The sequence below is a fragment of the Canis lupus genome, chromosome 36 (genome assembly GCF_048164855.1).
Source record: "Canis lupus baileyi chromosome 36, mCanLup2.hap1, whole genome shotgun sequence".
Lineage (NCBI taxonomy): Eukaryota > Metazoa > Chordata > Mammalia > Carnivora > Canidae > Canis > Canis lupus.
The window spans coordinates 14,816,102-14,839,767 of record NC_132873.1 but is presented as its reverse complement, the minus strand read 5'-3'; the positions used below and the strand labels follow the sequence as shown (position 1 = coordinate 14,839,767).

General features: G+C 39.3%; 1 protein-coding gene across 2 annotated transcripts in view; it reads left to right on the top strand.

Annotated features, from left to right (window-relative positions):
- The window catches only part of CCNYL1 (cyclin Y like 1), a 37,376-nt gene extending 15,360 nt beyond the window's left edge, over positions 1–22,016 (top strand). The window contains exons 4-10 of one of the 2 annotated variants that reach the window (XM_072813444.1): positions 3,793–3,893; positions 7,147–7,182; positions 9,794–9,845; positions 11,336–11,455; positions 15,053–15,219; positions 18,513–18,675; positions 19,886–22,016. In XM_072813444.1, coding sequence (XP_072669545.1) covers positions 3,793–3,893; positions 7,147–7,182; positions 9,794–9,845; positions 11,336–11,455; positions 15,053–15,219; positions 18,513–18,675; positions 19,886–20,002 — 756 coding nt within the window. In that variant the 3' untranslated portion in view covers positions 20,003–22,016. The remainder of the gene's footprint in view (positions 1–3,792; positions 3,894–7,146; positions 7,183–9,793; positions 9,846–11,335; positions 11,456–15,052; positions 15,220–18,512; positions 18,676–19,885) is intronic. The other variant, XM_072813445.1, reaches the window with a different exon arrangement.
- Positions 22,017–23,666: the final 1,650 nt, after the last annotated feature.

Below are 23,666 nucleotides of genomic sequence, written 5' to 3'. Positions count from 1 at the left end.
TGGTATTTCTGTTATTCAGATGTTGTACCTCTTAGATGGTCTCCAGTTTTCCTGCACAGATCTCTGATTTTTTTCCCCTTCTGCTTTCCATTTTGTGTTTTTGTTCTACGTTTTGGGGACTTCTTTGACTTTATGTTCTAACACATCTCTATTTAATACTGAGTTTTCTCTATCTTATTTTTAATTTATTGAGTTTTCTTATAGTCTGTCATTCTTTATAGTATCTATTTTTCACCAGTGCCATTTACATCTTAGAGTTTTTAAGAATTTTTAAAGTTTTTATGTGATTCTTAATTTTATCATTCCCATCGATTCTTTTCCCATTTTGATCTCTTTTGTTGGAGTCTTCTCTCAAATGTGTCATGATCCCTGCCTGTGTCTAAGGTCTCATTGGAAGAACCACAGGTGAGCAGGGCATGTTAAATGATGGGCCTCACCGCGGACATTTGGGGGCTGACTCTCTGAATTCTGAGCCTGCCTGAGGTTCTGTAAGACAAACTGGCTTTCTCGTTCCTGTCCCAGTCTCTGTAGGCATCCAGCTTGTGCTGTCTCTTCTGCTGTGTCAGTTGCCACTCCTTTGTCTAGTTTTTTCACCTTTCAAACATTAAAAAAGCACCTGCTATTTATATCCTATGTTGAGTATAACTCTGAAAGGAGGGGGAGAGGAAATAGATTTGTGATGAGTCCACCATGTCTTCAACTCAGAATGTGTTTTGAAAGTGTAAATCTAAATTCCACTTATGAGTAAGATCATATGATAATTGTCTTTCTCTGATTGACTTGAGTTTAAAGTGTTTATTCAATTTAATTACTGTTATTAATTCAGACAGTATTTTCAGTTATACCTGTAATTAGCATATTGCACTTTTCTACTAAGGCCTTGATTAAGAATTCAAACCATGCATCCTGTCATATTGTCCCGTTAATGTGCAACATGGATGAAGCAGTTTTCATTAATGCATAGTGTTAGAAATTTCTAAGTTGTCTTAGGAAAAAGAACTTGTCCTGTGAAAATGGGAGACACAAAAGTGAGCTTTAGCAGTAGGCACAATGGGCAAGCCCATGGGGGGGGGGCGGGCAGGATTTCAACAGATGTTTGACCTTTGATGGTAAGATTTGGGTTGTGATTTCCCCACAGATGTCTATGTATGATTATTTTCTAGTTTTTGCCATTGAACCATAAGTCTGTGAAATAACCCCTTACGTTTGTGTTAAAGATTGTAAAAGTCCATCTATTCTGTTAGTGCTGAATGAGTGAATATAAATACTGCTTTTGTCCCTGTCTATCCTAGTAACCAACTGAAATAATATCTATGAACACCAAACTGCCAATACTGTGTTTGCTATTTGATGTTTTTTGTTTTTGTTTTTTTAGTATTTGCATTTTATAACCCTGTGTTTGTCAGTGTAGTTTATCGAGACTGTGAAAGCTGGCAATCCTAAGCCTTTAACCATAAAAGACAATTGTCTTAAAATTTCAGCTAATTTTAAGCTAATAAATAATTACAGCTGATGTATCTAGGCTTTGCCCAGAGACTTAATTCTGCTGCCCTCTAGCTGAATGCTAGGTATTACTGAATACTGAGAAGTAGGCCTGGACTGATGAGAAGTGTTGAATGTTTCTTTGGTTGGATCTAGCCAGTAATAGACTTAAGTTGCTGATTCACTAGCCCCATCCCCCCATATATGGCTGTGAGATCACATCTAGTTAAAATTTTTTAATGTTTCACACTAATATTTTCAAAGACAAGCTAATATATATTCATAATAGAAAAAAATTCAAGGGAGGAAAGTGGGAGCAAATAATTTAGAACTCTACCAACTAGTCTATATTTTGGTGTGTTTTTTTCCTATTCTTTTTATGACTCCCCAGAATTTACTTTTATTATGATGTAATATATACCATATACACCTTACTAGTAGTGGTCTGAAAAGAAAACTTTCTTCCATTTAGAGCAAAAGTATTTAAATTAGTTAACCTTCATTTTTCATGCTGTATTTGAGAGTATTAAAATAACATATTAACTGAATAGCTTAAGGAGCATAATAACAGTTCTAGATGGAGTTGAACATTTCTGGCTTGAAGGAGAATTTAGTGATTCTTTTCAAAAATAGAATGTCTGGAACTTTTTGTTAATAAGAGGTAAATGGCTTTGCAGGAAAATATCTGAAATAAGCAGAATGGTGTTTTTATATACCACGTGGATATTTCTGATTATTGGCTACTGGCAGTTTTTAAATGCTCTATATCTTAAAAAGTATCAACTAGATTTTTTCCTTGCCCCATCTGTCATGTATAGGAGGGGGATGCTGACAGGAGAGTGTGACAGCACGGCAAATGCGATTTTATATTAATAGGAAGAAGGAAGGCTCATCTGAATTAGTAAAAAATAGAAACAAAAAAAACAACAAAACCAAGCATTAAATTGTTGATATTCTTTGGTATTGAATGCTGCTATTATTTTTAACTACTTAGAGTGACTGGAATTTGTATATTGGTCTTACATTAAGGAAGAGAATTATCTTAACATAGTTTAGGCTATTTCAGTATTTGTTGGTATATACTCAGGCTCTTCACAGATAAATGGATACTTCTAAAGTGTTTTAAAGATGGTTTATTCTATGGAGGGTCTCCAGAAGTTCATTGTCACCTCTCTGACAACATTGCAGATAAATTTTCACTAATTTGTAGTAAGATTTACCTTCCAATTGTAATTGATTTTAAATAATTTATCAGACACTTATTGAACTCTTAATTTGTCCCAGATTCTGTGTTCAGTAGTAGCTGGAGGTAGGAGGAGTAAGAGTCTTCCCTTCCCTGGAGTTTACTTTCTTATGAGGGGAACACCCTGCAAGCAATTGATAGCACTAACTAGTGGCAGATTAGAAGTATGAGCATACAGAAAAAGGAGAAGTTTTGTGATGTGGCTGCTGGCAAAGGTATCCTGGAGGTCAATGGGGTCAAGCTTGCTGGGACAGACAAGGAGGAAGAAAAAGGCATTGTAGGCAAAGAAACCAGCATGAGTGAGGCAGGAACTTGAGATGAGTGTCAAGTAACTTACAGAATAGAATTAATAAAAATTTTAAATGAATGGAGAGTACTCTGAGGTTATCACTTGAGTAATGTGATGGCAGTCTTATTTAAACATGAGGTTAAAGTTAAGTTCTCATAAGCTAGTTTATCTATTTTTTGGATGTGAGACTCTTAAAGGAATGCTCTCTTGTCCACCAGATAAGGAAACTGAGGCCCGGAGAGACCTATGGCCCTCTTGCTTATTAGTGATAGAGCAAACCCTGGCACAAATAGCCTCTGACTCAAGAACATTTGATTCATCACCCTGTCTCCTGAACTGATACATTTATTATGGGCTTTCATTTTCTGCAACAAAATGTTCTTGCACCAGTATTATATAAGGCATTACATTTTATTGTAGTAAATGAATAGTAGAAATAGAAAATAGCTGCTCTTCATTACTTTAGAAAAAAACACTGAAATCTTATTGTAAGCTTCTTAAATTATTATAAAGGGAATTTATAATAGGTGCTTGCCAGACTTGGTAATAGATAATTTATCAAGGGCAGTAGTTTATAACCCATTCCTTAAATCTCATGTGGGAGGTTAGAGTATCCACTGGGTTTCCCATAGAGCTGCACATGATAGCACACTCAAGCAGTTCATGAAGTATAAGAAAAATCTTAATGCTTTATCGTTTGACATTTTAACCGAGGAAAAAACACACTTTATAGGTTTAACTTACTGTGACATTTTCTTCTATTTCCCTTCCCCTTCAGGTATCTCCAGGGCAGCTTACTAAAAAGTATAGCTCATGCTCAACAATATTTCTAGATGACAGCACAGTCAGCCAACCTAATCTTAGAACCACAATAAAATGGTGAGTACAACTAGGTTGCCAAGGGCTGAGTGACAGACCCCCTCATGCTAAAACCATCCTAGCCATACTTGGTCATTTCAGTCATTTGATTGTCCTTTTAAATGATCAGGTTTAAGAAACTGGTGTCAATTTTATATTACTTTCAAGAACTTAAATTCTGTGACTCTTTAATTTCCATTTTAATCTTAGAGTGCATGGTGGAAGGGAAAGCCAGCTAGCAAATAAGTCCCAGAAAAAGTACACTTCTTACTTATTAATACATTTCTGTTGAACATAATGAGGAGGAGAGGTGCTTTTTATTGGCTGTTTCTAGAAAAAAGCATTTCTTTATGAATTATAGGCCTAAAACAATGTGCATTACTTTGGATGCTACTCTTGAAAGAAGGAGTAGTTTGCCCCCTACTGGCACCAGAGAGTATCTGCATTTAAATTTGATTGGATTTTTGTCAGATTTTCCCCATCGTGCATATTTTTTTCCTGCACTATTTCTGTATGAAAGTTAACTTCTCCTTTCTCTCTCCCGAAGAGGGGGAAAATATACCAAACCAATCTTAAGGAACAGATTCTTTTTTTTTTTTTTAATTTTTTTTTTTTTTAAGATTTTATTTATTCATGAGAGGGAGAGAGAGGCAGAGACACAGGCAGAGGGAGAAGCAGGCTCCACGCAGGGAGCCTGACGTGGGATTCGATCCTGGGTCTTCAGGATCAGGCCCTGGGCTGAAGGCGGCGCTAAACCGCTGAGCCACCTGGGCTGCCCAAGGAACAGATTCTTATGCTTAATTTCTTTATGGATGAAATTTTGCTTAACTGAAAATTATAAGTTAATAGATTATTTAATTTTTATTTTATGTATGTGTATAGATATAGGAATATATCTCCAGAACACTATGTCAGTCCATATATAAGAAAACTACAGCAGAGAACAATGAAAGAAATAGTTTTGGAAACATAGCTGTGGTCAGGTTTATACTTCAGCAAACACGAACAGTGTTGTGATGATGGAAACTATTCCTTAATTTCCGGGAGCACCTTATAATCCACAATTGGAGTTGCACTTTCAGAACAGTCTTAAGATGAACCTTTCAAGTTTATTTAAGAGAGGGAGAAAAAACAGACCTGGACATGCAGAGCTTCTGGACTTCGAGATTGGGCCAAAGAACATTATTAACATCTCTTTGGGACATGAATGTCGACTTTCCAGAACACTACTTCAAAATATTAATATCCTCATCTTTAATTTTATTTTCAGTCTTGAAAACAATTAGGTTATAAACTTAATTTTACTTCTAATGCACCAGCTTTGTCAGCTAATTAAATTATCAGTAGCTTTTACTTTAATTAAAAACCACAAGTTCACAATCATATTAATGTAACTTTCTCCTTTGTAACAGTAGTTGAGATCAAATTGTGTTTCAGCAAAAACCGAGCCCCAAAAGTCTAAAATCCTAAGTTTTGGCACCTAGCAAGTAATCACTGAATGCTTTTACTCAGCCAAGACACTAAATCCATGTGTTTTTTTAAAAAAACAAAAACAAAAAAACTCTACTTTGGCTAGAGTTTTTGAATTCAAAAGATTCTGAATGTTTTACTATAATTCAAAAGTGGTTTTAAAGATTAACCTTGCTCAAACAAGTAGGTTTCATGCTTGTTTTTCCCAGCTTCGTCTAATTTGTGAAAGTACAATAAACAATTTGCTCTCATTAAGTTTTAAAAATAATTTAGTATATTTATTGATAAAATAAAGGTTTACTGAGAAAATAGGGCAAATTGGCTTTTAGGAATGATTCTGAAAAATGTTTACGTTGGAGGTAGCACATTGTTCTCAGTGTGGGGGAGCTTATTAGAATCATTTATGCAACATTTTCCAAAAATCTCTATTTTAAAATACATATATTTCCTCCTCTCCTACCACACTCTCACAAGCCTTTTGATAGGCGGAGGAAGGATATGAGACATAATTATATGTACGAAAGTATCCGGGATGACTCATTCATTCCCAGATTTTGTTGCACATTGCAGTCACCTGGAGAACTTTAAAAGCCTTTCTGATGCCCACGTTATATCCAGTGTTGGTTAAGTCAGCACATCTGGAGGTGGAAGCCAAGCAGTTTTTGAAGCTCCTCAGGTGATCTAGCATGCAGCCAAGCTTGGAGAACCACTGCCTGGTTAGAGTGTAGGAGAAAGAGAACTGCTTCTGACCATTGGTGGGACCTTGGGCAAGTCATTTTTAAGCCTTGGTTCCTTATGTGTAAAATGGGTTGTTTGTTTAAATGCTATCTAAGATTTAGTGGTCCTTTTCATCATAGAACTTGGATTCTGTGATTTTAAAATAAAATTAAAGATTGAAACTGTTTGAAGCACTATAGAAGTATCCATCTTCGATGCTAATAGCATTAGAGGCCTTTTTCGAAAGTGCTCATATTCTATAGACCTAGCTATAAAATTCAGATTTGCCTTCCCTCGATTGTTTTGAGCTTCATTGTAGATACTGAGGGCAAAGGGAAGCATTTAACTTAACTAGGAGAACGCCTTTGTTGCCTAGTACAAAACATCTGTGAATAACTTAAGAATATAGTAACTTAGAGTGTATCTGTTCATTAATATTTTATTTAAACTATTTTGAAAATACCTGTCATTAAATATTATTCTGTGTAGTATTATGCTGCCTTGTTAGCACTGCTTATTTCGGGATAGCTAGACCTACTATTGTTTTTGTGGGTTCTTATATTTTCTATTAAATTTTCTAATTATGATTTTAAATTATTTTATTTGATATGAAACACTTTAATTATTTTCTTTTATGGAAATAATGGAAAGTGGGCGGGTTGATGGATAGTAAATTAAATCAGTTGAAATGCAAGGCCTAACCTTTTTTCTCTTTTTTTTAATACAAAAATTACTGTATGGCTTAAATTTAAGCGTGTGTACAAACAATAAAGCTTATCTAGGAGGAGGAAACATTTTGTGGGTAGAAGGACAAATGACAGGGAAAATGTATAATAATTTATATATAACTGTGGACCAAAACAGATCTTCTAACAGCGTATAATCTAGCAGTTTGGTAATCCTTTTTTTTGCCAAAAGCCAAAGAACTGAAACAAGAGGGAAAGCGCACATACGAACTGTTCTGAATAAGAGGATTTCAGGGCGCCTGGGCCCCTGGAAGGATCCTGACTCTCCCCAACCCCCTTTAAAAAAAGTCTTCATGGGTAACATAACATCAATTGTTACAATTTTCTTTTTCCTTTCACAGTGTGACCTTAGCAATATATTACCACATAAAGAACAGGTGAGCTCTTTTAAAATCTGTCTTTTTATTCCAGCTAATTAATTTGTAAGATATCAAGTTAAGTGTTAGGTAACAATATAGGTATTATTAAACTTATATAGTGCTTTTATTACATTACTGAAGACCCAAAGAGTATTTGTTGGTGGTGGTTTATACTGCTATTTACCATATTAGAAATTAAATTTCAGTATTTAAAAATTAAATCTACTGTATGTTAGAACAGGGTTTATATGTGGCACTATTGAAATTTTGAGCTAGGTAGTTCTTTGTTGTGGGAGGTCATGTGCATTCTAGGATAGTTAGCAGTACCCATGGCTTCTACTCACTAAATGTCAGTAGCACGTCTCCTTCCCTCCACACTGTGTCTCCAGATAACCCTGGGGAACAGAATCTCCACTGATTGGAAACCCCAGTGGTAACATAAATTTTTTTTTTAATTAAGTAACTGTTCCAAAATAAAAGGTTGAGTGAAAAGTATATCATTGATTTACAGTTTTACAAATCTCTTTACTACCTGGCTTCATAGAAGACAGGTCATTTTCATATCCTGTCCTCAGTGATCGGTTTTGAAGAAACTATATGGAGTAGACTCAGCCTCACTCAGATATGTAGTTGGAAAAGGTGTACTTTTAAAGGGTTCAGATAATTGTGGATATTCTATGATACTTTACTAAAAGTCCACAAGTGCTAATTTCTTAAATCATAATGGAATTTTAAAGCATAACAGTGAACTTGTACTCTAATGGAACCCATTGATCTATCTTGCACACTGATTGGATCTTTTACCTGTATGTGGTTTTATTTATTTTTTTAAAGATTTTATTTATTCATGAGAGAAACGGAGAGAGAGAGAGGGAGACAGAGACACAGGCAGAGGGAGAAGCAGGCTCCTTGCAGGAAGCCCGACATGGGACTCAATCCTGGGTCTCCTGGATGACGCCCTGGGCTGAAGGCGGCGCTAAACCGCTGAGCCACTGCCCTGTATGTGGTTTTATAATATGAATCAGTCAGTTGGAAAGTGCTAGTTCAGGTTTCTTCATACAGTGTCAAAAAAATCACTTTTGTTAGTATCACCACCCATCTTATCAGAAGAGTCTTTAAGTATTGAGAAACTGTCAAACTCACAATAGATGAAGGTCATAGTAAAAGGTACAAATTTTCCAAAATCCTGATTTTTCTTTTAGCTTGATAGCCTGGATTTTATCATTGGCAACAAATATTTAAGTTATTTTTCTTGAAGTTTCAGGCTCACTTTGTTCATTTTTTAAAAAAGATTTTTTAGGTTTAATTTTAAGTAAACTCTATACTCAACATAGGGCTTGAACTCATGACCCCAAGATCAAGAGTCACATGCTCTACCCACTGAGTCAGCCAGGCACCCCTCACTTTGTTCATTTTTAAGAGAATGACCGTCAGTTGTACTTTAAAAATAAAGATTGGCGCTCTGTGAAAAAAAAGTGGCTTGTTCAGCTCACAGCTAAGTCACACATGCTTCTCCTTTAACTGTCTTTGAGCATGCAGAAGTGTTTGGTATATACTTTCTACTTATTCAGAGTACTAGAAGGATAGAGGTTTAATAACACTGTTAAATCTTACTGCTTTATCAAGGATGTTCTTAAAGCAGAATATTTTTTCAACTGCAAGTGGCAGTGAAGACTAGAATGACTAGGTACAGCTGGCACCACTGCCTTGATTCATGCTAAGAAACAAGTAGTTTTACTCCCTTTTATTTTTTATATAGTCACTGCAAATGTCAGAAGTATATAAGCAAGTAACGTCATTAGTATTCCTATAAAAACATTTTTTACTTCATGGGCCCCTGAAAAGGGGAGCCCTAGAGGCCTGCAGACCACACCTGAAGAACCAGTGTCTAAATGGGCAGAACAGGGAAGCCTGGGTGGCTCAGTGGTTGAGCATCTGCCTTCAGCTCAGGGTGTGATCCTGGAGTCCCGGGATCAAGTCCCACACTGGGCTCCCTGCAGGGAGCTGCTTCTCCCTCTGCCTCTGCCTCTATCTCTCTCTGTGTCTCTCATGAATAAGTAAATAAAATCTTAAAAAAATAAAAATGAGCAGAACATGTTAGTGTGATCTTTTAAGTGGAAAGACTGATCTATTTTAAAATTTAAAAAAATTACATTTTTAACTCAGCCTATTTAAGAGAAACAAGAAATACGTGATAACATGTAGAGAACTACAGAGAAAAAAAGGGAGAAAACATGAATTTCATAATCACATTTATTAAATTCTAGAGACTTTATTGCCCACCACTACTGCTTTATAAAATAAATATTTGTGTATATTCCATTGTGGGGTTAGAATAGTGAAAATATATTTGGTTTACTAGCATTGCCTGCTAGGGAAAGTCTGTATTCTTAAAGTCCGCTCTGGCTTGGCTGGTCACTGTAGAAGAGATTTCACAGTGGGATCCCACTCCCACAGTGGGATCCACTCAGTGGTGAGGAATCCCTCCCTCTTAATGCAAAAGAATTTGTAAAATGGTTTGCTTTGTTGAAGGTTAAGCTTCTTCCACTCCCCTTTCTACTCCCAGCAGATATTTACTAAGATGTTAATTCCTGAAATAATTTTTTAAACGCATGTTTTTATTTTATAGAGATGCAAATAGATCTTTGGATATTTTTGATGAGAGATCACATCCACTCACAGTAAGTATCAGTTTTACCACTCACAGTGTCAGTTTCATTAAGTTGTATTTTTCTCTCATGCAGTTGTCTTTATTTCATGCTGATTTGATTTGAAATTAATTACTAGGAGAAAATTACTCCAGCTTGAAGTAAAAAATCATCTTAAGTCTTCTTCTCTAACCCATGTTGTATCTAATCATTTTACAAGGGAATGTTGCATAGGGGATATGACAGAGTAAGAACTGAGTTGCAGCTTTGTAGAATTAGTGAGCTAAAGTGAGTAAATGAAAAAAAAAAAAATTGAGTAAATGTCCCCAGATAACAGAAAGTATATCTTTTCAAAAGATAATTTTCAGAAACCACAAACAATATAAGTATTTGCAAATAAACCTAACATATGTTGTAATCTCTGTGAAGAAAATTAGAAAACAACTTAAATTTTAAATCCTTTAAAATAGCAATTTTAAAATTTGCTTCCTTAGGTGCTCTACAGACACATGTGACTGGTGACTATTGCATAGGTCAGCACGGTCTTTTTTTTTTTTTTTTCCAATTTTTTTTTTTTATGTATTTATGATAGTCACAGAGAGAGAGAGAGAGAGAGAGGCAGAGACACAGGCAGAGGGAGAAGCAGGCTCCATGCACTGGGAGCCCGATGTGGGATTCGATCCCGGGTCTCCAGAATCGCGCCCTGGGCCAAAGGCAGGCGCCAAACCGCTGCGCCACCCAGAGATCCCAGGTCAGCACAGTCTTAATGGTTACAGGAAACTGAAAAAAGATTTTTTAAAATATTTATTTCACATGTACACACACACAAGTGTGGGAGGGACAGAGGGAAATGAAGAGAATCTCAAGCAGACTCCCCACTGAGCTTGGAGTCTGATGTGAGGTCTCCATCTCACAACCCCGAGATCCTGACCTGAGCCAAAACCAAGAGCCAAAACCAACTGAGGCACCTCAAAAATGTTTTTTCAAAGTTGATTGCAGAGAAGTGTAACGTGGTGATCAACCAGACTCTTGAGCCTAAAAATAACTTACGTTTGGATAGAATTCTGGGAGGGGGAAGTTAGAAAGGAATATATATATACGTTTTCTGAGGTCATGCCTATATTTTTCTTTAACAGATGGTAGTGTTGAATTGCTATGGTATATTATGATCCCATTGTTTATATTTTTTTTTTAAATTTTTTTATTTATTTATGATAGTCACACAGAGAGAGAGAGAGAGAGAGAGAGGCAGAGACATAGGCAGAAGGAGAAGCAGGCTCCATGCACCGGGAGCCCGACGTGGGATTCGATCCCGGGTCTCCAGGATCGCGCCCTGGGCCAAAGGCAGGCGCCAAACCGCTGCGCCACCCAGGGATCCCCCATTGTTTATATTTAAAAGACATGTCATCCAATCAAAATCATCTTACGGGGCATGTGGGCCCGAGTATAAAGACTACTGTGTTACGGGCACTTAAGTATTTTTCTTTAGTGGATACTTAAACTGCATTTTTTTCTTCTTTCAGCGAGAAAAGGTTCCGGAGGAATACTTTAAGCATGATCCTGAACACAAATTTATTTACAGATTTGTTCGTACTCTTTTCAGTGCTGCACAGCTAACAGCTGAATGTGCAATAGTAACTTTGGTAAGCTACTTCTTTCTTCTGTTTCTGTCTTATGCCTAGGGTATGGTCCAGCTTTCACATAGAAGTATGTTCCTGAAATGGTCATCAGAAGTTTATTAAGAGAAACCTATCAAAAGTAAAATACACACATTCGAGTTTAATAATGTACTCCTTATTCTTCAAAACATTGCTATTGCTTTTTCATCATAAAACAATTGCTATTAAAGGCAGCAGGAGAGATTTCTGGTTTCTCCGACCATACCTCAGCACACAAATGTACACACAGTGCACACAGGTATACCCATAGGAGGTGTGCTGGGGGGCTAGGGATAGGGTAGGTAGGCAGTTACAAAACCATCTGGTCCACAGGCGGAGACTCCTTTGATATAGCCCTAAGCTGAGTCCCAGATTATCCCTGTATTCCCCAGACAATTCTAACATGTGTCCTGATTGAGAACTATTGCCTTAAATTCTCTGTGCCTTGCTTGATGCATGTTAATCCACCCCTGCTGTCCTCTTGTGCCTGCCTTGAATCTGCCCAGGAATATAGTGCCAGAAGTACTTGGAAAGGCTTTGCTAGTTAGCCTGCTAAGCTATAGCCATATAGGGACCTTCATGTTATCCATACAGAATTCCTGTGGTAAGATTTTATCATTTGAAAAATAAATCCTATTTAAGTGGGAGGCAGCTGGGATTATTTTTACTCCTGCCTATAGCACACCCAGAGAGGAAGTTAACTGCATGGTCTAGAGGGAAAGAATACTTAGGTCAGCGCCTGTACTCCTTTAGTATCCAGCTAGAATTTAGGATTGGGGATTTGTGCTTTTGAGTAGAGACCCATCAGTGGGTGCTCGGGCCGTGTCTTTGAACTACAGACCATTTGGAGTGCTTAGCCCATGCTGGAGGGAGGCAAGAGTCATACTCCCCTATGGACCAAAAGGTGATGCCAGAAGGGAGAGCAGCTGGGTTGGAAGAGGGGGAATTCTTTGTAGACAGGTTAAGCATGACATACTCATGAGACAGAGTGACACTGTCTAGTCATCACTTGAATATGTGGAACTGAGCATGAATCCAAGCTAGAGAGAGGTAGGGAATTAACTAGTAGCTGTTCAAATGCAGAGAAAAGGATAGAATAAAAAGTGGATAGAAGCTAGATCTGTAAGGACAAACAGCACTTAGGGGACAAGTTGTCAGAGGAGAGGCTAGAGTGGTAGGAACCAGGAGGGAATAATAAAAGAGATGCCAAGACGGAGAGGTTCAAGGAGAGAGTGGTGAAAAGGCCAAATGCTGCCAAGCAGTTGCCCGTTCCATACCCACTGAGTACCTAGTCTGTGTCACTATTCTGAGTCTTGGGGACAGAGGAGAAAACAAGTGGAATAAAGTTCTTGCCTTTATATAGCTTATATCCCAGCGAGGAAGAGATGAGTTGTTTTTTTGTTTGTTTTTTCAAATGAGCGTTACCTGAATATTTCAGGTAGTGGTTAAATCCTGAGAAGAGAAGGCAGCATGAAGGGGCAAAGTGGTTAGAGGGGCGCACCAGTTGGAGATAGCATGATCAGGACAGGAGGGTAACACCCAAACCATGACCCACATGATGAAGATATGAGCTCTGGCCTTATAGGCAGAGGGGACAAGGGCAAGATGGAGATGGGAACATGTCTTGTGTTTTCATGGAACAGCGAAGTGGCCAGTGGTCAGATGAAGAACGGGAGGAACAACATGGGAGATGAGGTTCCAGAAGGGCAGTGCCATATCTTCCTGGGCCCGGTAGCTCACAGGCCTAGGAAGATGGGAAACTTGTTTGATGAGAAACCTCTGGCAGACCTTGAGCAGGGGTATGAAGTGCTCTTAAGAGGCTGTCCTGGCTGCTCTGGGGACAATAGACTGTAGTGGGAGTCAGAGCAGAGGACGAGAGGTAAGGAGGCAGTGACCGTGCTACAGCTGTGAAGTGACAAATAGAAATCAGTCAAATCACTGATGAAGGTAGAGGTAACAAAAATTGCCGATGGGTTGGAACAGGATTAAGTCAGATGGAGGCCAAGGCCTTAAGTCAGGGGCTAGGCCAGTAGCAGTGCCCTTTAGGTTACCAGGGAAGACTTGAGTGCAGAGTTGGGGTGAAGGCCCCTGGGGAGTCTAGCGGCAGGCGGCGGGCTACCAGGAGATGAGAAGCCAGCATGGGGCATTTTCTGTGAGCAAAACAAGAGGAGGGGGGCCGTGGGCAATATAAATACATTCATATTGGGGAAAATCTCTGGCAGAGAAGGAAAAAACTTTTCAAAAAGACATTGTGCGAACAGTTCTGCACAGGTGAAAGAAGAGTTACTTCAGTGAGAAGGAAATCTCATTCCTACTGACACAGGAGAGCCAGGGGGTAAATGAGGTTGGGGGATTCCAAGTTTGCCAGTAACGATGATAGGAAGTTGAGAGATTGCCAGTGTTATAGAAGTGCTTTCCCAGAAAGTACGGAGTTGAGCCTTGTAGGGAAGTTTGTGAGTTTTAGGGGAATGGGAGCAGAATTTCACTAAGAACATACAGTGTTCTAAGAACCATTTGTTTTGAAAACAGTCGAGTTTGGAGAATATGGGCAAATCTGACTGGCAGTCTGACAACCTTCAGATGATAAACACTCTAAAATTGGACTTTTCTTCTTGTCAAATGGCATATATACTCTTCTGCAGAGCACCCTTTGAAGTAACAACAAATCAGGGCTTACCTCTGTAATCTTCCCTCAGCTGTTAACTCCGCCCAGGTCTCTCTAGAGCAGACTTTTGAAACAGGGGAAAGAAATCCGGGAGTCCTCTCACGGCAGGTTTAGAGGAGTCCCAGGGTTGCAGAACCTGGCAGGTCTCTAGCACTTTAAAAGTGGCAGAATTGACTAAGCTGAAGGTTACATAAGACAGAAACAAATTATTGTGAAATGATAATGGAGATGTGAAGATGAGGAAATAAGAGGAGGACTAGCCTTTGCACGGATGTTCCTTTAAAAGACACCAGATATTAGAGGAATAATTGACAGGAATACTGCAAGACCGGCCTCAAGCACACCTGTTTGAACTTCCTGTCCTGCTGCACCACACGGCAGCCACTGGGAGGCTCTCTTGACCACCAGTTTTTATCTTCGGGCTTGTGCCGCAGAAGGACTCCTTGCTGTGGAAGGGGGAAGGCAAACGTGCTCCTAGGACCCGGGGTTTTACGTATTCTGGTCATCTGGAAGATGACCAATGATCATGTGACAACCAGCCAGGTAGGGTACCGTGCTCGGGGCAGGCACTCGGGTTCATTGAACAGCTTGAATCTGTAATCAGTTGTACTGAATCCATTCCCTTTATGAATGGGAAGGTTAACAACCCAGTGCCTGTGCTCAGGATGCCCTTCACCGAGATATCCATTCATTGCCGTGACCAAGGCTAGGAATTCACATGGGCAGAGTAGGCAACAGAAGTATCCGACCCACGGCTGTGACCTGGCCGCTGGCTTTGGCTGGCGGAGCCAGGTCTTTGTAGACCTTTGTAAGAATAAAAGGCATGTAAAAAACAGATGCAATCTGTCATTCCTAACAGTTCTTATCACAGCACTTAAACTGAACTAAAATCAAAGACCAGTGCTCTACTTTTGCAGGTTTACTTAGAAAGGCTTTTAACTTATGCTGAGATCGACATTTGTCCCACTAACTGGAAAAGAATTGTCTTGGGAGCCATTCTTCTTGCCTCCAAGGTTTGGGACGATCAGGCTGTATGGAATGTGGACTACTGCCAAATCCTGAAGGACATTACAGTTGAGGACATGTGAGTCTGTAAGGTTTGGGTGAACTTCTAACCATTTCCCAGCGCCGCCTCTGCTCCGGTAAAGTTTACATTTTAAGAAGCAGTTTTAAAGGTTACATTGGGCAGAGAACTGAAATAGGCAAAAATTACGGCCTTCCCATCTGGCTATGGTATGACAATTCCTGTTCGCCATCGTTAATTGGTAGGTCTTGATGTGTTACTGTTGTAATAATGTGAGTGGTAAATTGAAGTATATTTTTCTGGTGGTTTTGGCATTTTACAGGCTTACTATCAACACAGTATCATAAGTATCTTCATGGCTTTCTTAAAGCTGTGTGCCAGTGCCAGTCCATTTTTAAGAGGCCCGTGCTGACCTTTAAAATAAATGTTTGGCCACTATTAAGGTCTTAGGGTCTCCAGACTAGTGAGAGGTTATACCTTCAGCTCGAGTCAGCTTCTGCTGGTCTTTCTCTCCTTTTTATCTGAAGTTCTGTTGTTCCAGAAACCATGGTACAAAAGTAGCCACGTGTATGAAGGTTTCAGATCCCAGTGCTCCTGCCTCCTCCCCTGCTAGGAGTATTGCACCTGCCTTAAAATAGGTCTGAGGAGTTAGAAAGCTCCTGTTTCTCAGGCTGTCCCAAAAAGCATCACTAGGATATCACCACGTGCCTGTGGTGGTTGAGGGTCTCCTGGGGCACTGCGGAACCACAGCAGTGCTTTGCGGGGCCTTCTGTTAGCCATGAGGGTGTTCCTCTCAGGTGGCATGCTGACACGGGAGTGAAACACCAGACTTAGTGAGGGCTTTCGATTTGGCCACCCTGACTTCCATGAGGGCCCTGAGGGTGATAAGCAGGATGAGCCAGTGAAGTATTTCCAGTAGACGCTCTCAGGGTGCCCGCCTGAGAGTGAAAACGTATGTACGTCTTTGTGGGTGGCATCTGGGGAAAATGCGGAAGAACACGTCTTGATTCTACAGAACAGCATGGGAAGATTAAGATCATGGCAGGCAGTGGCAGGTTTGTTTTTGTTACCTTTGCCCATTACTCTAGATAAGATTGTCATTCAGAATTACCAAAGTGCATATTTACAACCGAAGTGAGGATACTTAGGTGACTAGGAGAAGGGGATTGTTGGTGGCTGTCAGGGTGGCTCTTGATAGTAGTGTAAACTGAGTGGGCCCGGAGATGCTGCTTGCAGCCATGGTAGCAAATGATGTAATGGCAAATAATTGGAAACGAATCAAAGTACCTCTGGAAGTTGCAGGAGCTAAAGTGACTTTGATAACCACAGTCATCAGTCTGCAAACTCTGGTTCCTTGAAGGAAGAAAAATGGGCAGTTGTGAACACTAGCCCTACCATGGTGACAGCTGAAATTTTCTCAAAACCTTCAACGCACCTGGCTGAGACAGATTCTAGTGAAAACCTCAGCACATGCTGCGAAGTGTGTGAGCTCCTAAGAGTGACTTTCCAGGAGCAGGGGTGGCAGTGCCTAGCTACAAGAAGACCGCTTCCCTAATAATACATTTTGTGTACAAACAGAGCAGCACCAGGAGCTAGGTTTATAATAGGCTACTTTTGTTTATCATCTTTGGAAATTGGAAAGCATTACAACAAAGTGTTTAATACACATTTGTTTTATCTCCCTGCTGTTGACTTCCATTTGAAATAGTCTCATTTTGAGTCTAAATTGAAAAATTGTGTCTTTCAGCTTTTTCTTCAAACTTTCCAACATCTATGCTTTAGAATATGTTCCCCTTCAAAAGAATAAGTTAAACTGAGCAGCTGCTATTCAGAAGATTTGCTGTGCCTGTAAATGGTGTGCTATTCAGCCATTTGGCTATTTAAAAAACAAAAAACCCAGAAGATGCATATTCTATAGGCATAAGGCTTTTCTCCAGTGATTAAACCTTTATTAATAGACATGTTAATCCTATGAAGTACTGTATTTCCACACAATTAAAATGTATTAGTGGAGAAAATATAAAAGGGATCGTGAAGTGCGTTTATTCCTCTAGTAAATTAAGTCCTGATTAGCTGATTATCAAAACATTATCTGATTTACATTTCTATAGACTCACAGCCATATGAACAGGAAATTAAATTTGGAAGTAGGTTCAATTGGGTTTAAAATTCAACAAATGCGAACCTCCTCTCTGCTCATATTCTGAATGCTCCCCGTACCATACAAGAGAGGAGAACATCAACGTTTGTTGATCTGTCCAACGGATAAAATATTAAAACTTTAAAACCAAGAAACCAAATGTTATAAAGTAAGCTCCTTTGTGTTTGTTCAGGTATTTTTATGTAACTTTTTAAAAGGATTACTGTGAAAGTGGCAAATTTTATATTTATTTACTTAAACATTTAACAAGTGAGCTTTTGTGGTCACGTGGAGCAAAGGACTACTCCCAACATTTTTCTTTCCTATTTTCTTGAACTCGCCCCCTGCGGGTGTGTTCATTCTCTTCTGGCAAGGGGTGGTGACACATCTCGGGCTTGCATTCCCAACCCGAGAGAAAGGCTGTTTGAGTCCAGTGCTCTACCAGAGGTCAGATCATAGTGAGTTTAGTCTAGCCAAGGCATCTCTTTGATCGTTCTGCCCTCCAGAGTTTAAAAAGTGCATCCTGGCCTGTCTTAGTGACAATTTCTTGCCGTAGTAAGATTAAGGTGAGCGGAAACTTGCATTTATGTGTGCCCTTTGACACAACCCCATGTACTGGGGCGGGGGAGGGGATTCCCCTTTCCATCGAATCTAGCTTTATTTATTTATTTATTTGAGATGAATCCTTGTTGCTTCAAGAGTTTTCGCCCTCAGAGATAATAGCAGTGGCTCTCGATGGATCCATTTGTTGCCGTGGTGATGTGCCCACTCCTTTTGTTGGCGCGTCTCCACTTCAATAAGCCCCTTCCTGTTATCGGCCCGGTGAAAATGTCTGCGAGTTCTTCAGAGCTAATAAACAGCATACATCATTCCTTTCATCTGATCACTATAGTGGGGCCTTGTGAGTGAGCCTGGAGCCTGAATCGTACAGCTGCACTAATGGAACTCTGAAGAATGAGCCCCTGAGTCAGCAGCAGGAGTGCATAAGAGGGCCATAACCTCTTCCCCCTTGTCCCAAACTCAAAGTGCTGGGATGCAGAAAGGACCACAAATAGCTGTACCTTGTTTGAGCGTGAGTTTACTGAGCTACTGGGTAGCCTCTATTTGTCTCAAAACAGAATTTAGAGCCTCCTAGTAGCTCAGAAGGAGACTTTTGAAGATTGCCCGATTGACTAAAATTGTCGTGTGTTGGTTTTGTTGTCTCCTCCCTTAGGAATGAGATGGAAAGGCATTTTTTGGAGCTACTTCAGTTTAATATTAATGTTCCCTCCAGTGTTTATGCCAAATACTACTTTGACCTTCGCTCCTTAGCAGATGACAACAACGTGAATTTTCTGTTTGCTCCTCTTAGCAAAGAAAGAGCACAAAACCTAGAGGTAAGGCTGTGAAATCATTAGGCGGGGTTTTCTGTTAGCCACCAAAACCAGCATCTGTGGCTAAATCTCATTAAGCAGTGATTAGCAACATGGAAAGCTTTTAAATTAACACATCGAAGAAAAAAAAAAACATCGAAGAGCTTAACCCTTTGGTGGCAGATTCCCTTTGTCTTTTATGATTTATATGAGAATCTTACATTATGAAAAAATATAGATATTTCTTCTGTAACCATAGTTCAGAATATCTTAAATTTAACCTTTTTTTTTTTTTTTCAAATTTAATCTGTTCCTAATGGTAATGGTTTTCCCTTTGAGCCTCTACCCTTCCATATAATCATACATGGATAGTTTGATTATATCCCTAATCATATCTATGTACATAATCTATCCACCATTCTTAACTGTTTTTTACTCAGTTTGCAAATTCATGCCACTGTTTTCTACAGGTAACACAGGTCAGTCCCATGAGTTTATTAGAGAAAGCATGGCTCACCTGAGAGGCTCACCTGTGAGACTGTACAATGTGTGTTTCCAGTACTGCTGTAGAGAGTTCATGGATTTTTAATGGAATGGTAACAAATAAGAGACAAAGTCATTATGGTTTATGACTTTGAGTATACAGCAAAGTGATTCACAACTGAAATTTCAAGACACATTTTAAATGGACACTTTTGTGGCACCTTGGTATAGCTTAGAATAAGTTATTTTCTGCGATGGTTAATGTGCAGGTGAAATAGCACTTTTTGGTGCTTCGGTCATTAGACCTCCGACCTTCCAACAAAGCCCAGACATGCCTGCCCTGTTAGAATTCGCTTAGAGGATAAAAGAACCAATGAAGCCTAGAAGTTGGATGGCTGAGTAAATGCTGATTTTCCCCCAGGTGTATGTTCATTACGTTGAAGGAACAGGTGTACTGGGAACAGGTGATATTGCTGTTAGGAGCCCGTCAGAATACCTTTGACATTTTTGGAATCCAATTTGTAAATAAGCAAATTCTTCTTTGCCCATCAATCTAATCCTAGCCTTTTAAGGATATTACCTTAGTGAATTGGCAGGAAGTAGCATTCTCAGAACCTGGGTGTGTAGACCCCCGCTATCCAGGGTAGCAGTAACTATGTGGCTTATCAGTGATGCTTTTTTTTTTTTTTTTTTAAAGGCTGGAACCCTCTTTTTTAATTGTTCTTGTGTTCTATTTGATTGACTTTCCCAGGCCATTTCCAGATTGTGTGAAGACAAATACAAAGACTGGTCTCGAGCTGCTATGAGAAGGTCTTTCAGCGCTGATAATTTCATTGGTATTCAGCGCTCTAATGCCATCCTTTCTTAAGGGAGGTGTGGGAGGGGTTGGAACACCGTGAACCCCTCATTCTACAAGGACTGGAGGAATACCACCTCTCCTCACAAACCAGCAAAGTTAATATTTTCATCTAAAAGAAAGACCTCGAATTCAAGAGACTCGTGGACCACAAGGATTATGCTCATAGGAAAGAACGGGACTTTGTCAATGCAACACTCTTTTGTCCTTTTTAATGTAAACAGAGTTACAAAAACCACTCCAAAGCAAAAGCTCCAACCCACACACATATACTTGCTTACTATATTGGCTGATAGCTATGAGCTGAGAGGTTTTTTCTTTTTTAATTCAAATTTTTAGACACTAACTACATGACTTTTTTGTTTTCCTATTTTTTTTCTTGCCCTCTCCCCCAATATTGCTGCATATTTCTTTAGAATCAATGCAGTATTACCATGAAAACATGGGACTCCTAACAACTCATAAAGCCACTTAGGAACAGACTGTAGCATTGTTAGGTATTGAAGGGTTCTTCCTCCCTATTTTATCATTGAAGCTGCTAGTCATTATTGGCAATCAGTTTAAACCAAAAAGCTGCTGAGTAACACTTGTCATTCAGATTCTTTGCAAGCACTACTTATTAGCATATTAGTATGTTGAGAATCATAAACGGAGAAAGTATGTTATCGATTGATTATCTACTTCTGTTGGGTCCATGCTGCATTTCTTGTGAACTATAATGGTGCTTCTCATTTTCTGATGATTTTCCATTCTTAAATATGTGTATTAAAAGATATTTTCATAATTCCAGCCAACATGGTGGGCCGGTGGTAACAAGCAGATAGTGAAAAGGAGGTGTCCTGAAAATCTTAGTGCAACTTTAAGCTTTAATATAGTGTGCTTGGGCCCTCCAGGGCACTGCTGAAGTATAAATGCTACCGACTTACAAAACACCATTTGAAAGTGTGTAGTTATGTCTTGTAAACTTACCTAGTTTTGTAAATTTTAGATACTAGACTTTTCGATGATTGCCCCTCTTGAAGATGGCAAATGCTGGCTGGAACAAAAAAATAGTTAAAACGAAAAGTCTACTAGACTTTTCGATGATTGCCCCTCTTGAAGATGGCAAATGCTGGCTGGAACAAAAAAATAGTTAAAACGAAAAGTCTACTAGACTTTTCGATGATTGCCCCTCTTGAAGATGGCAAATGCTGGCTGGAACAAAAAAATAGTTAAAACGAAAAGTCTAGTATCTAAAATTTACAAAACTAGGTAAGTTTACAAGACATAACTACACTTTCAAATGGTGTTTTGTATGTTGGTAGCATTTATACTTACACAAGTATCAAAGCTTAAAATTGTACTAAGACTTGAGAGATGCCTCGTACCCTCCCCTTTTTAAAATAGTTCTTTGTAGGGGCTTTGCTGTTCACCTCTTTTGACCATCTGAGTTTCTTTTTTCTACATTTGGTAAAACTTATGAAGAGCCATGGTAATTCACATGGAATAAACTGAAAGGAACTGGACTTTTAATTGTAGTGATCTGAAAGTAGGTGATCTGAAACAGCTCTTCGAGCCTACGGGTTAACCTGGCTGGAGGGGTTCTCATTTCCAGTCCTGCTGTTTAAGAGGAACCCTCACCTCAGGCTTTAAAGGGCAGGGAGTTAAGTAATCAGTCTTCTAGGAGGTTGGTAATGATGTTATTTAAACTTGAAATGTTTAAAAAAAAAAAAAAAAAAAAAGATTAGTGTTCCTAACCATGTGAAATCTTTCTCCTGCCTTCTCAAATGTAATCCAGGAATTTTGCCTGTAAACCTCGCATGTCTGGGCCAGGGATACTTTCTCTCAGTATAGCAAGGCTTCATATTATATTGAGTGCTGTGGGTTCCATCATTTTTAAAGGACAGACACATAAATGATAAGGGGTTAACCTGGCTGGAGGGGTCTCCTTTCCAGTCCTGCTGTTTTTAAGAGGAACCCTCACCAAAAAACAAACAAAAAACAACAACAACAAAAAAAAAGGCAAAAAAAAAGAGGAACCCTCACCTCAGGCTTTAAAGGGCAGGGAGTTAAGTAATCAGTCTTCTAGGAGATTGGTAATGATGTCACTTAAACTTGAAATGTCAAAAAAAAAAAAAATTTAATGTTCCTAACCACGTGAAATCTTTCTCCTGCCTTCTCAAATGTAATCTAGGAATTTTGCCTGTAAACCTAGCATGTCTGGGCCAGGGATACCTTTTCTCAGTATAGCAAGGCTTTGTATTATATTGATTGCTGCAGGTTCCATCATTTTTAAAGGGCAGACACATAAATGATAAGGGGTTAACCTGGCTGGAGGGGTCTCCTTTCCAGCCTTGTTTAAGAGGAACCCTAACCTCAGGCTTTAAAGGGCAGGGAGTGAAGTAATCAGTCTTCTAGGAGATTGGTAATGATGTCACTTAAACTTGAAATGTTAAAAAAAAAAAAAAGATTAGTGTTCCTAACCATGTGAAATCTTTCTCCTGCCTTCTCAAATGTAATCTAGGAATTTTGCCTGTAAACCTAGCATGTCTGGGCCAGGGATACCTTTTCTCAGTATAGCAAGGCTTCGTATTATATTGATTGGGGCAGGTTCCATCATTTTTAAAGGACAGACACATAAATGATAAGGGGTTAACCTGGCTGGAGGGGTCTCTTTCCAGTCCTGCTGTTTAAGAGGAACCCTCACCTCAGGCTTTAAAGGGCAGGGAGTTAAGTAATCAGTCTTCTAGGAGATTGGCAATGATGTCACTTAAACTTGAAATGTAAAAAAAAAAAAAAAAAAAAAGATTAGTGTTCCTAACCATGTGAAATCTTTCTCCTGCCTTCTCAAATGTAATCTAGGAATTTTGCCTGTAAACCTAGCATGTCTGGGCCAGGGATACTTTCTCTCAGTATAGCAAGGCTTCATATTATATTGAGTGCTGCAGGTTCCATCATTTTTAAAGGACAGACACATAAATGATACGTAACAGTATATCAAATATTACAATCTACCACCTCAAAAAACATTGTTTATGGAGTTCGGAGCTTGGAGAGTTAAGTATTGATTGATTGCAGTTTTATTTTGAAAAGAATGCTACAACTTATGTGGTTTTTCTTCCTCATGTTTATATTAAAAGCTAATAAACTCTATTTTAATTAAAATCCGGCTAGTGTGTTTGTACCCCGTCTCTTGGTTCACATAGCATTCCATCTCTGCCTAACTTGGATCCTTTGAGTCGGCTCTGACCCGTGAGTAGGGTCTTGACAGCATTTTCAAACTGACCATTCGTGATTTGGTTTGACCCTTGTCTCTAGTTAGTGTCATCATGTATTTCTTTGGCTTTTGCTCTTTTCAGCCGAAAGACCTTTTTTTAGTACACTTAAAATCACTGGCCACGTACTCAGAGGCATCACACATTAGACGGCATCTTTGAACGGCTCCTTCTTGTGCCAAGAGGAAAAAGCACACCAGAAGGAAAGGTAAAATATACCAGAGAGCAAGGAATTACAGGAAAGCTACAGAAACAGAACGTGAGGCTTTTAAGCAGTTAAAACCTGGGAAAGAGGGCAGCCCGGGTGGCTCGGTGGTTTAGCGCCACCTTCAGCCCAGGGCCTGATCCTGGAGACCAAGGATCAAGTCCCATCGGGCTCCCTGCATGGAGCCTGCTTCTCCCTCTGCCTGTGTCTCTGCCTC